We start from the raw sequence: 13,199 nt of genomic DNA, 5'->3' as shown, positions 1-13,199 counted from the left end.
GTCACGGCTGCGCTGCGCTATTCAAAAGCGTAGCAAAAAAGGAGCCAAAAAAGTATTGGTGGAAAATGGTACATTGTCTCCCAGTATGATCGAGAAATCACTTCGCCCCTGCTTTAATTGTACCCCAAACCGTATGAATTATTTATGAGTCGATTTTGAAACTGATAGAATTGCAGATATATTTAGTCTCCCTGTTTCGTTTCTAAACCTTACATTAAACAGTTAATCAAATTGCCGTTGATTTCTTGATCTCTTGATCTTCTGTAGGACTCACCGGATAACTGTCACTACCAAGGATCTATTCGTGGCGTCCCTGATTCTACTGTCATTTTAAACACCTGTAATGGCCTTAGGTGAGCAACTAATTAAGGTTTATTCCCTTTTTTTTGAAACAAAATACTTTCCAAATCAAAAGGTGAGAAACAGGGATAACTTAGCGGTGAGTGCTCGCCTCTCACCAATGCAACCGGAGTTTGAGTTCAGCCGAGTTCAGTTTCGAATTCGTATGTGAGCCGGTAGAGTTGTTTCAGTGTTGGTTCTCTCCTGTGCTTAGAACTATGGGTTTCTTAGAGTTCTCCGGTTTTCCTCGCTCTCCAAAAATCAACTCCTAAATTCCAAATCGATCATGGCCGGAACGAGGTCCACAGGTTTGTTAGCCACTGGCTATGAAGTGCTACTTGCTACCCTAATAAGAAACAGGACGGTTACATTTAACTTCGTTTAGTTTCTCTACTTCAAAAAATGTATTTTAATCGTTTTTTTCTTTTTTAATTTGCAGAGGAATCATTGATGATGGAAAGGACACTTTTCATATCGAACCTCATGATGACCAGAAGGTAAAATGATTTAACAAAGAAATTAACAATTCATGAGGAAAAAAACAATAGAAATCACGACCGTAAAGAGCTTTATAATTTTGTGCAGAATCATGTTCATTTGCATAAACGTTAACTTGGATTTTCTTGGATAGATTCACTTGAAAATCTTGAACATTTTATTGAAACACAAAGGAACTAACCTATACGTTTGTTAAGCAATACACAATCTACGCCTCGAGTTTATATATCGTATACAACACTGCCACTCATACTGTATGTATTTTCTTTCGTGCCGAAAAATTTAATTTACAGTACTATGGATCAGCTATGGATCAGCTTGGCTTGTTTTTTCTGGATCTTTCAAAGTTAATATATTATCCTCAATTTGAAAGTTTAAATTTTTCAGTGGAAAAATTAAAAGCTTAAAAAATTAAACGCGCGCGCGTGCTTTGTGAAGTGATAAACCACTCGGGGGTTGGCAGAACACAAGAGAAGTGTTAGGAGAAGCACGACGCGTAGCGGATTGCTTCTCGACACTTTTCAAGTGTTCTGCCAATCCCCAAGTGTACAACCAAGCATGTACAACCGTACAACCGTTAAACAAAGAAATAATACTAAAGGGAGGATACGTTTTCTGAAATGGGAAAACTGTGGATTAGGTCAATGACCTATATTGATCATTTATTCTATTCCAGAATACCGGAGCACACAAGCTCTATCTTGCAAATAACGACAAAGAGTTTGATGCAGCAAAGAACTGTGGTAAGTTTTTACGATTTATATTTCAATGATAATATTTGGTTATTTTTTTGTCAATAATATTATAGCACTAACTAATTAGTACTGGTTCATGGGTTTATTATGTTCAGCACGAGAATATTCTCTTGTGTTCAGTTAACTCGATCTGTTTTTAGCTTTACAGCCATAAGGTTTTGGTGGACGTCAATCACAAGGCGTCTCCATAACATTGTCGGAAAACAGAAACCTATAAGGGCACGTGCCTATGGAATGTTATGGAAACGCCTTGATTGACGTCCATTAAAGGCTTCTTCGTCGCATCAGAAACAATCGCTAAAACGGCGCGTGTGATTGAGAATGGCTGTAATTTAAGTGGTCTTTTCTTATAGGGACGCATTCTGAAGACCATTTCCATAAAGGATCCGACGACGAATCTAAACTTGGCGCAACAATCAAACGGGTAAGTCAACAAAATTCATATTTTCTAGATTACGAGGTGTGTTCGACTTATATCTAGTTTTGCAAGGAGCTGAATTCCCCTAGACTGGTTAACATTATATTTTGGGGAAACTTGTTGATGAATCATTTGTGATGCCAAAAAGTTTAGGATCCAGGAAAGCAATAGATCTTATTTGTGGTGATGCTGTTTTTTTCTTATTACAGACCACGTGTCATTTGCAAGAGCATCATTTTTTTGTTTAACAAAGAGTCTTAGGCCCCGTCCACACGTATTCGGAAATTTTTGTACCCGCAAAAAGTTTTTGCGGATGCGAAAATGTTTGCGTCCACACGCAGCGTATTCGAATCGTTTTCACCGTCCACACGTGTCCGTTTTCGTAGAATTTGCGGATACGGTCACAAAAATTTGAGGACATGTGTGGACGCAACCTGTATACGTAAAAAAATTGCGGATACGAAAATTTTCGGATACGTGTGGACGGGGCCTTATTCTCAAGGAAATGACACGTGGTCTGAAATGGGAAAACATTCAGCTCCACGTACAACGAATTAGATCTATTAATTTAACTGACGCCCGCTTGAGTTAGGGCTCTGGCTCTGAGGAGGGCACCATGCCCGGAATAGCATCCTTAGTGAGTCTTAAACCTTCACCTTACACTGTGGGTTAGAAGCCAGAAAGACGAGGCTGCTATTAAGCAGTCCTTGTGCAAACTAAAGAAAGAATTTTTTCTGACAGCAGCTCACACGAAACGTCAGCCTAAATCTAGAAGTATTGATTTTTCTTTAAAACTCAAGACAAATTGATATAATTTCTTGATTACGTATAATACTTATTCCATTATTCTGTATTTTAAATAAAGTTAAGACGCTCAGTTGTGGATATGGAGGAGAAATATCGGTCTTACCTTACAACTGACGAGACACGATACAACGAGGTTCTTTTTGTCGTGGACAATGAAATCGTAAGTAAAAAGTGCTATGAAAATATGATTCGCGAGCTTTTAGTCTTCTCTTAACATGACGATGAAGTTACAATCCTTTTTGTTGATTTAAATTGACTTTCGTACCCAAAAGTCTGAATGATAATTTAAATGATGATGATGAGGATAATGATAATGGTTATGATGATGATGATGGTTATGATGATGATGATGGTTATGATGACGAAGATGCATGGTAAATGTGATGGTGATGATGATGAGAACGACAGTGATGATGATAATGATGACGAGAGCGACAATGCTAATGAGAACGACGACGATGATAATGATAACATTGATGAAAAAAATATCATATCAATAATGTTTTCTTTTTTCGTGATTTTAGTATCAAAGGTATCAAAACGACACAAAAACCGTGATTGATAAAGTTCTCACTCTTTGCAACGCAGTTGACGCAGTAAGTACACCGACAATTTGAGATTCCTAAAGAGGAATTCCCGGAAAGTAGATGGATTTGGGCCCGGTTGTGCGGAGGGCAAATAGCGCTATCCTAAGGATAAATCTTATCCAGTGGATAAATCTATTGGATAACAGCATCAACTTATGCACTGGATAAGGTTTTATCCGTCGGATAGCGCTATCCACTCTTCGTACAACCGAGCCCTGACAAGATTATAATGCTACGGGTTTGCCCTCCAACTTTAAAACCGCATCGATAATATACTACAAGGGGTTTGTAGTGGTCAAACGCATCAACATTATCAGTTGTCTGGAAATATATTTGTTAAAGCGGTAAAAAGTTGCAAAAAAAAATCTAAATCTGTAAAGCTTTAGCTGTTGTTTCACAGCGTGAGACAATCACAACAGAGGTAAGCTCCAACTAGGTGAAACCCCAAAGATCGAATTCGAATCTAGAAATTATTTTTTGAGGAGGGCAAAAAACCGTAGGAACCGGAGAAAGACCTTGAAGCACAGGAGAAACCAACGAATAACCCTACTCACATAAAACACCGATAACGCCGGGCAGTTTTATAGTTTGCGTGGAATGTTTCTGTTGCAGATTTACCAACGCATCAATGTCAGGATTGTTATGACAGCCATCGAAATTTGGACCAACGGTGATCGCATTGAACGTCAAACATCTGGCGGTGCAGAATTAGGAAAGTTTCAAGAGTATCGACAAAGAGAACTAATTGGTAAAATACCTCATGACAATGGGCAGTTTCTTAGCAGTCATGGATGGAGTGGTGGAGTTATTGGAATGGCATGGGTCGGAACAATGTGTAACAGATTATCAGCTGGTGTTAACACGGTAAGTATCTCAATCAAACGGAACACATTAACTATTGGACCTTTAGCAAGACGTTCTTGCTAGGTACTGAAACCTCAAACTGCAGTTCGACGTCAGGCGTTTTCCTTCAAACCGTCATTTAGCAAACCGCCATAACGAAGTTATTGCTGGAAGATCCGCCATATTGAATTTCATTGATGCTGACGAGGCTAGCACTTAATAGTCAGTAGCCAACAAACATGTGGCCCTCATTTCAACATAGAATTGGAATTTAGTTAAAAGCCGTATGGAAATGGAGGAAAAAATGAAGTGAAAAACCTTCGAAGCATAGAAATGAACCAACCAACAACTATAGTCGATGGCGGGGAGTCCGTAGATCGAACCATGACCACAGCGCTGTGTCCTTAACTGATATCCTGAATATGAAGCTTTTTCAAAAACGTTGTCATCGCCAAAGGCGACAGGGGACACGTCATTCCGAGACGGAAATGGTTTCGTCGACTACAAACAACAGAAGCTTAAGGTTCCATGTTCTTGACGAGAATGAAAAGCAAAAACACAAATCATTCCAGAAATTCTTGAATCTTCTATTGCGTTTCGCCTATTGCCTATCGCCTGTGGCGATGACAACGTCTTTTGAAATAGGTTCGTAGTATAAGAATAAAAAATGCACTAAGAAAACGTAAAGTACTCTACAAACTGTGTAACGAACTTAAAAACGTCTGCATAGGTTCGGGTCCTTTATTTTGATTGCCTAGTGTAATATATTGTGAATCAAGTTCTTTCTTTTGTAACTTTGTCGTTTTTATTCAAATTACTCCAGTGGTCTTTTGGAAGCGTTATTGGGCCATATGTCACTCTGGCTCATGAAATGGGTCACAACTTCGGATATGGTCATGATTCAGGTTTGTTAAGTTAAGCAAAATCTAACCTAAGTCCTACAAGATGTTTTCGTTATTTGAAGTTGTTTTATAAATAAGTAAAGAACGTCGCTTTTTTATTGTCGATATTTATTTTCGTTGCAAAGATATTCAAAGTGAAAATTCAAAATGATGACGAGGGACCATTACAGTGAGGAATGGTAAACACCTCGATTAATTTGCAGGTTATTCAGTTGGAATTTCTACTATTTCATTCAAATTCTCTAAAATGAAGAATTAAGTTCAAATACACCAAATAATCAAAATAAACCTTATTTCCAATCAAATGGACTACTTCAACGATACGGCGGCCATCTTGCCAGGGGGCAAAACAAAACAAACATGACGGAAAATATATAGAGTTTCGTGTGTTTGTCTTTCTTTTATGGGTGAAGGTGATCGATATGCCGCCTTAATTAATCTTTGTTGTATTGTCTTGTGGTAAGCTGTTGATATCAATCAACGTCTTGCTGTAACAAAACTTTATTTGCCTCTATACGCCCCATAATACTTTGCGATCCAAGATGGCCGTCGAAGTTGTCCATTGGCTCAAGGGAAGATTAATAGTACGCATTTTCAAAAAGTGGCAAAATTGTTCTCACGGTTCGAGTGTCCTCATTGTAAAGAGTTCAATTCATAAAATGAAAATAATAATTCTCACTGAAAATTTTTCTAAATATCGTGAATTGTACTTTGGAACTTCATCTATACAATTATTGATTTTGAAGTTAAATTTTTATACCTTAGGATATTGCAAATGCCTAACACCAAGAGGATGCTTCATGGGTGGACATAAGTAAGTATTAATATATATTTAGGCACTGCCTAAAAGCGGAGCTCCCAATAGCAGAGGGAGCCCAATTTAGATAAAACTGAAAGATGAAAATAAAATCCATCGGGCAAAAAATCTTCAATTTTTTCTCTCCATCGAGATGAAAACAATGTCCCCATAAGGGAAGCCATGAAATGAAAAAATGAAACGGAAATGCACTACATCGTTTTCTTCGCACGAGTCTTTGTTTTCGACCTTAGTACTCTCCCACTTAGGAATTTTGTCACATGTACACAACCCATCACCGTCCACCCCAGGGGCTAGTTTTGTTCTTGAAAAATTCTTCGACAAAGTTTTCCATGGCCGACATTTTTACGCTTTGAATTCCTTGTTAATTTTACTTGAAAAACGAAAAATAAGTACAGATAATCCAACAAAATGTCAAGTTTAGTGAAATTTACCTTTGGCATTTGTAGATGTTTTTGAATATTTAGTAGCTTTTTAAAGTGAAAGACAAGGTCTTCATACAATAACATCTTTCAACGATACAAACTCCAGAACTCATTTGTATAATCATACTAGCTCGAAATAATGAACAGTTTAATATTTGGTGCAATTTTATATTTCATTCAATAATTAAATAAATTATCGATAGAAAGATATAAAATTATTGAATGAAAGTCTTCTTATGCTTGCTGATGGGAGTAGTATAGGGGATGGGGGTTCCAGCGCAACGACCACCGGAGGATTACCCGTCTAAAGTACCCCCCTCGATTCGTACCGCGATTACCCGCATCCCGTGTTTATGTAGTTAAATATGTTAGTCTATATATGGAGTGCGAAGATTGTAAGAGAACTTTTAAGAAAGAAGTGGACTTGAAGAAGCATTTGAAGATGAAAACGAAATGTATGAGCAGCTATGATTGTGGATGTGGTAAGAAGTTTGAGACTAAGGTTAAATTGTTTTGGCATTGTCAGGATTGTGAGTATGACTACGACGATCTGAAAAGGGTCTGGAATTAGGTATAAGATATCTCCTATTATATAGATGGAATCCCAAAGCAATTTCGAAACGGTGTCAATACCCGGTAACGGTGAGATTGACGTTAGACAGTTTTGGCGTCAGTCAGAAAGGAAGGTCAAGAGAACGCTTCGAAAAGGCATAGAAGAATTAGGAGCCCTGAAAGCGAGTATAATGGTAGAAGTAAGTTTATCAAAAGATGAGGCAACGACGACAGCAATGCTGCGATCAAAGTCGTTAGTGATATTAGAGTCCACGAATCTGGATAAGTCACTCAGCGAAGCCTTAGAAGCAATAATGGAGTCGCTGTCTAACTACACGAAAGAAGGATCAGGTTGGACAGTGGAGGAGGTAGAAGGTATGGAGGTTAGCATGGCAAGGTACGTGCCAATACGAGGAGGAAGTTACGTGCCCCTGCCGGTGTGGGTAGAAAGGAAGAAGGCAATCGTTAACGTAAAGAATGACGACAACCGCTGCTTTATGTGGGCAATACGATCCGCACTGTATCCAGTAGATAAGGATCCATGTAGACCAAGCAAGTACCCAACAGATGATTTGGAGTGGGATGGCGTAGAGTTCCCAATGCAGTTGATAGACATCCCCATATTTGAGCAGGAAAATGACCTAGCCATTAACGTTTACGGAGTCAGAGACCAAACGATAGTGCCACTAGTGCTGTCAAAGAGTAAAGGAGAACGAATACACCTCTTCTACCACGGCGGACATTATTCGTGGGTCAAACATGTTAGCAGACTATTTTACAGACACACCAAACACAAAGGTAAGAAATACTTCTGCGATTGCTGCTTATTATCCTTTACCAGCGTTAAAGCTCTAAAGGATCACGACGAAATATGTCGCGGAGTCGAAGAAGTGGCGCAACGGATCCAGATGCCCACAGATAAGAACCTATTGTACTCAGACCATCAAAAGCAGATGCAGGTGCCTTACGTGATATATGCAGACTTTGAAGCGTTGATAACTAAGGAAGAGCAGAAAAGTGGTGCCACGAATAAGGTGGGATTACACGAGATCTGCTCCTTTGGTTACATAGTAGTCAGATCAGACGGTAAGGCCGACCCTCCTGTAATTTACCGAGGTAAGAACGCAGCTAATGAGTTTCTAGAAGCATTGCGAGAAGAGGAGGGGGAGATAAGAGAACAATGAAGACACCCAAAGAAGATGGTATTTACCAAAGAGAACCAGGAGGCTTTTAACAAGGCAAAAAAATGCCACATTTGCCAACATACGCTTCTTCAGTTTGGAAGACGGGCCAAGAAAGCGTGGGACGAAGATGGAAAGTATCTAGGAGAAGCTCATTTCAAATGTGGCAGGTATGCAAGGAAGGGGGAAAAGCCCAACAAGCCTTCCACCCACTGCATTCATTGTCATAAAGCATTCGTTGAGGATTTCTATGTGGATAAGGTTAGAGATCACTGCCACATCACGGGTAAATACAGAGGTGCGGCTCATTGGAAATGTAATATAAACTTCAAAGTAGATCCAGAAATGGAAATACCCGTATTCTTTCACAATTTAAGGGGTTACGACTCCCATTTGCTACTACAAGGAACAGACGGCTCCGAAGTAAAGTGCATACCCAACAACAAAGAAAGGTACATGTCCGTAACTGTGGGCAAGCTGAAGTTCTTAGACTCGCAGCAGTTCATGGCGGACTCCTTAGCAAACTTAGTAAGGTATAACACGGAGTTCCCCATTTCCAGTCAATACGGCGCGGAAAGGAAAGGAGTGTACCCATACGAATACATGGATTCCTGGGAGCGATTCGAAGAACCCCTACCACCCAAAGAGAGATTCTACAGCACCCTAAACGAGTCCGGTATAAAGGACGAGGAGTACCAGCATGCGTTAGATGTGTGGGAAAAGTACTCCTGTGAGAATATGGGAGAATACCACGACATCTACCTACGTTCAGACGTAGTGCTGCTCGCAGATGTTTTCCAAAGCTTTCGAAAGATGGCAATGGAATACTATGGGTTGGATCCAGCGAACTTCTACACGGCTCCTGGGCTTAGTTGGAGTGCGCTTCTAAAGAAGACAAACGCGCAACTGGATCTCCTAACGGAATACGACATGTACCGCTTTATGGAAGACGGTATCCGCGGCGGCGTTTGCGGACCCAGCAGACGTTACGCAAAAGCGAACAATCCCACGGTGGAGTACGACCCGGAGAAGCCAACCACATACATCTTCTACTTAGACGCAAACAACCTTTACGGTTGGGCAATGTCACAGTACTTACCTGTACGCGACTTCGAATGGGATAACATAAAGACCATAGAGTTTTACCTAAATGTAGGTAAAGAAGACGACAAAGGTTACGTGCTGGAGGTGGACCTGGAATACCCAGAGCACTTGCACGACGCGCACGATGAGTTCCCATTAGCACCAGAAGCAATAGAAATACCATTTAAGCAGCTGAGTCCGCTGCAGAGGGAAATGTGTCCTGGCTACAAACCCTACAGGAAGCTAACGATGAACCTGATGGACAAGCGAAAGTACGTGGTGCATTACCGCAACCTGCAGTTCTATGTGCGCCACGGCTTACGCGTGAAGAAGATCCACCGCGTTTTGAAGTTCACGCAGGAACCATGGATGCGCTCCTACATTGACTTTAACACACAAAAGCGTACGCAGGCAAAGAATGACTTCGAAAAGAACCTGATTTAAACTAATGAACAATAGCGTATTTGGTAAGACAATGGAGAACATCCGCAAGCGCGTAAGCATAAAGATAGCCAGCACCAGAGAGGAAGCAGAAGCATACGTGTCACAGCCTGGATTCGTTAGATACGTAGAAATGTTAAACTTCTACGTGATTCACATGAAGAAAGCGAATCTATTCCTGAATAAACCCGTATACACGGGGTTTACAGTGTTAGACCTATCAAAGCTGCTCATGTATGAGTTTTACTACGACAAGCTAAAACCGAAATACGGTGATAAGTGCCGCCTTTTATACACCGACACCGATTCCTTGATACTAGAGGTGCAGACGGAAGACATTTACGAAGACTGTGTTCCCGACATCGATGAATACGACACCAGCGATTACCCACGCGACCACTTTCTTTACTCCCCTAAAAACAAGAAAGTAATCGGGAAAATGAAGGATGAGATGAAAGGAAAACCCATCGTGGAATACGTGGGCCTGAAACCCAAGATGTACAGCGTGCTAAAGCTGGACGGTGTAGAAAAGAAAGCTAAAGGCGTAAAAAAATACGTGGTTAAGAAGGATATAACCCACGATTCCTACTTAAAGGTCCTGCGTACGCGTAAGGAACAGCGACATAAAATGAACAGCCTGCGCAGCTACGGACATCAAATACACAACGTTACACAGGAGAAGGTGTCACTGTCTGCATTTGACGGTAAGAGGTGGATGTGTGATGATGGTATCCATACGATAGCATTCGGACATCACACGATAAGCAGTTCTTCTTTGACGAACCCACGCGTGGGACCATCATGAAGATAATACAAGATGGGCTGACCCTTCTTAGCTATCGCACTTCGGATCTGGTAAGTTTCCAAAGACCAATTAGGATCCGTAGCTCTTTTGGATCCTCCTTCTAATTCACCCGGCTCATAGAGATATCGAACCGTGACATCACCTAATCTCTTTTCCTGGGGGAAGACCGCCCTTGAACTTCTGACGAAGGACTTGTGTTCCACGTGTTTCTTTTTTATGGCATCCTTGGGTTTCATTCCCGTAGCCCTGGCCGCCTCGTTGTTCAAAGCCGCGACGACCGGGGGAAGCCTCTGAGTCCATTCCCTGTTGCGTTTGGAGGGATCTTCCAGCTCTTTCCAATACTGGTACCCAAAGAGGCGCTCGGCCAGGGTCTTATTGAATCTTTCGACGATGCTCTGACCCCTGTGGTACTCAGCTTCAGCTCTCCTAATCTTAGTGCCGTATTCTTTCAGGGTCTTAGTAACCACGCCCATGAACTCCGTCCCCGCATCCACTTGCAGCAGCTTAGGCCATTTCAAGACGCGCTTATAAATCCTACCTAGGGCTTCTGCGACTTCCCCAGAATCCTTGCTGGTTATGGGTTCGGCGTCCTTGTATCTGCTTGCGATATCGACTACGGTCAAAGCGTACCTATAGGTCTTTCTTCTCACCTTGTCGTGCGGTAAGAAAAGCAAATCCGCCTGATGAACCTCGTTGGGGGCATTTACGGTAAAGCTGGGCCTGGGAATGTACTTGGGCACGGGAAGATAAACCTGCCAGAGGGTTTGTTTTCTTAGCCAGTTCTTAGCCGTTTCTTCTGATACCCTGGCCGCGGTCGCGAGTTTTTTGATAGCTGACGCTCCTTTCCAATAGCCTTCAGGCCCATAATAAATCCTTTTGAGTTTGTCCTCTACGCGGCCCATTATATGAATTCCAAAACAAGATTGATCTTACGTCCGTTAAAATCCACCGTCTTTCCGTCCACCTTAATGGTGATGTTTATGCTTTCTACCAAATTAGACAAGTCATAGCTCAAAGAAATGGGAGTGTATTCTACTGGGTCAAATGGATTACCTTTGGGTAGAAACTTGGACATAAGAGAAGACTTTTCTCCATTGTTGTAACTATGGACCAAATCGCAATAGACTTCGTAAGAGGATGCGACTTTCCATTTTACATCATATGTATTGCCGCTATTTATCGTGGTACTAGTAAGGCCCAGGAGTTCTACCAATGAACTGTCCTTCAAATTAGCGCTTCCACTATTTTTCTTGAACTTCATTTCATGGGGTAATCCTGTGGTAAGAGTATATCCATGCTTTGCTAGCTCCTTAGCCAGTGTTATGGGGGTGTAATGGGAATCGGGCAACTTTGGTTTGTTGGCACCCACAACGACAAAGCCATTAATTAAATTATACCAAGAATTGTACAAAGAGCAACTAACCAACCGAACCTTACAGGCTTTGATGGGAGGATTCAGATAAGTAGTAAAGTTATTCTTGTCGCTTTCCAAAAAGACGATCATATATTACAGGGGACAAGTCCCCTTCTAGTGATCTGAGCGCAGCTCAGAGCAGATACGCCAAGGCTACGCCTCCGGCCAGCCCTGCGACTCCTACGAAGACCAGCTCGCTATCTTTTTGTTTCTTAGAAGGCTGGTAGTAATTCTTGAACTGAGGCTTTCTTAACCTAAAGTCGGGGTGCGCTTGCGCATAGAGCTTAAAGGCGTAGTCCGTATTTTCGAAGTTCTTATCCGCCTGCATCTTGTCTTGGTAGTTCTTGTCCAACCAATCCCTGTAAGCTTGTCTTTTTTCATTCCAAGCCGCCACGTCTCGCTGATATTTCTCCAGCGCTAAGTCGTGTCTCTTCCTTTCGGCGGTCAAATCTCCGCTTTTGTCGCCTCTGACTAATCTATCCAAATACTGACCGCCATAATTAGCTCCAGTGAATGCTAAAGCTGCAATAACTCCGCCTGCGATTAAACTAGCCATTTATACATTAGGCAGGTACTTTTCCTTCCGTAGGTAATCCTTTACCATGATAGCCCCGCCTACGGCAGCGGTCATTTTGGCGAAATTAGCGAAGCTCTTGCTTGGGTCTTCAGTAAAGTCTTCTTTGAGCACTTTCTTACCTACCCAACCAATACCCGCAACGATGGAAGTAATAATAGCTGCTTCTTCAACAGTTTTCAACAACGCGGTTGACATTATATTACAAAGCGAGAAGGTTATTACTCCATTTCAGGGATTTTGCTTTTTCTCACGGGCGGCTCCGCAGGTGCGCGATATGTTGCGACCTCCCACTTTACTTTTGGCTTTGTAGCCCGCCATTGTAAGTAGAGGCTACCTGCTGCTATGATGACTCCTAACGCGCCGATGACGTAGCCTGGATTAATAAAGGATTCCTCTTCCTCCACCTTTTCTTCTTTTTTGGCTTTGTTCTTCCTGTTCATCTCTGCGAGCTTCTTTCCCGCGGCAACTCTGCCTGGAGATTTAGTCTTGGTAATCTTCTGCTCCTCTTGGGGCTGCTCTACCTTCGACTCTGGTTCACTCATTTATATCTAAGGACTTGAAGGACTTGATAAGTACTTGGGAACGACTTAAGGACGACTTGGAAATAACCTGGGCGCGACCTGACCAAGTACTTAGGGATGACTTAACTAAGTACTTGAGGCGACTTGATCAGGTACCTCAGTAAGTGCCGCCTGGAAGACTTTTTCAATGTCCCTGTCCTTCTTGAAGTCCTTCCAAGACACCAGTACCTCCTT

General features: G+C 41.7%; 1 protein-coding gene across 1 annotated transcript in view; it reads left to right on the top strand.

The window, feature by feature from the left end:
* LOC116286609 (uncharacterized) overlaps positions 1-13,199 on the top strand; it is a 45,456-nt gene that overhangs the window by 2,028 nt on the left and 30,229 nt on the right. Inside the window, exons 5-13 of the mRNA XM_089039172.1 lie at positions 268-353; positions 779-836; positions 1,514-1,580; positions 1,946-2,016; positions 2,876-2,977; positions 3,342-3,413; positions 4,017-4,268; positions 5,071-5,152; positions 5,915-5,963. Of these exons, the coding sequence (XP_088895298.1) occupies positions 268-353; positions 779-836; positions 1,514-1,580; positions 1,946-2,016; positions 2,876-2,977; positions 3,342-3,413; positions 4,017-4,268; positions 5,071-5,152; positions 5,915-5,963 (839 nt within the window). The remainder of the gene's footprint in view (positions 1-267; positions 354-778; positions 837-1,513; positions 1,581-1,945; positions 2,017-2,875; positions 2,978-3,341; positions 3,414-4,016; positions 4,269-5,070; positions 5,153-5,914; positions 5,964-13,199) is intronic.

Source organism: Actinia tenebrosa, unplaced genomic scaffold (genome assembly GCF_029948245.1).
Source record: "Actinia tenebrosa isolate PJP-AT-01 unplaced genomic scaffold, QUT_ActTen_1.0 PGA_scaffold0__85_contigs__length_37466705, whole genome shotgun sequence".
Taxonomy (NCBI): domain Eukaryota; kingdom Metazoa; phylum Cnidaria; class Anthozoa; order Actiniaria; family Actiniidae; genus Actinia; species Actinia tenebrosa.
The sequence above is the reverse complement of the archived record's forward strand: the minus strand, read 5'-3'. Positions and strand labels throughout refer to the sequence as shown.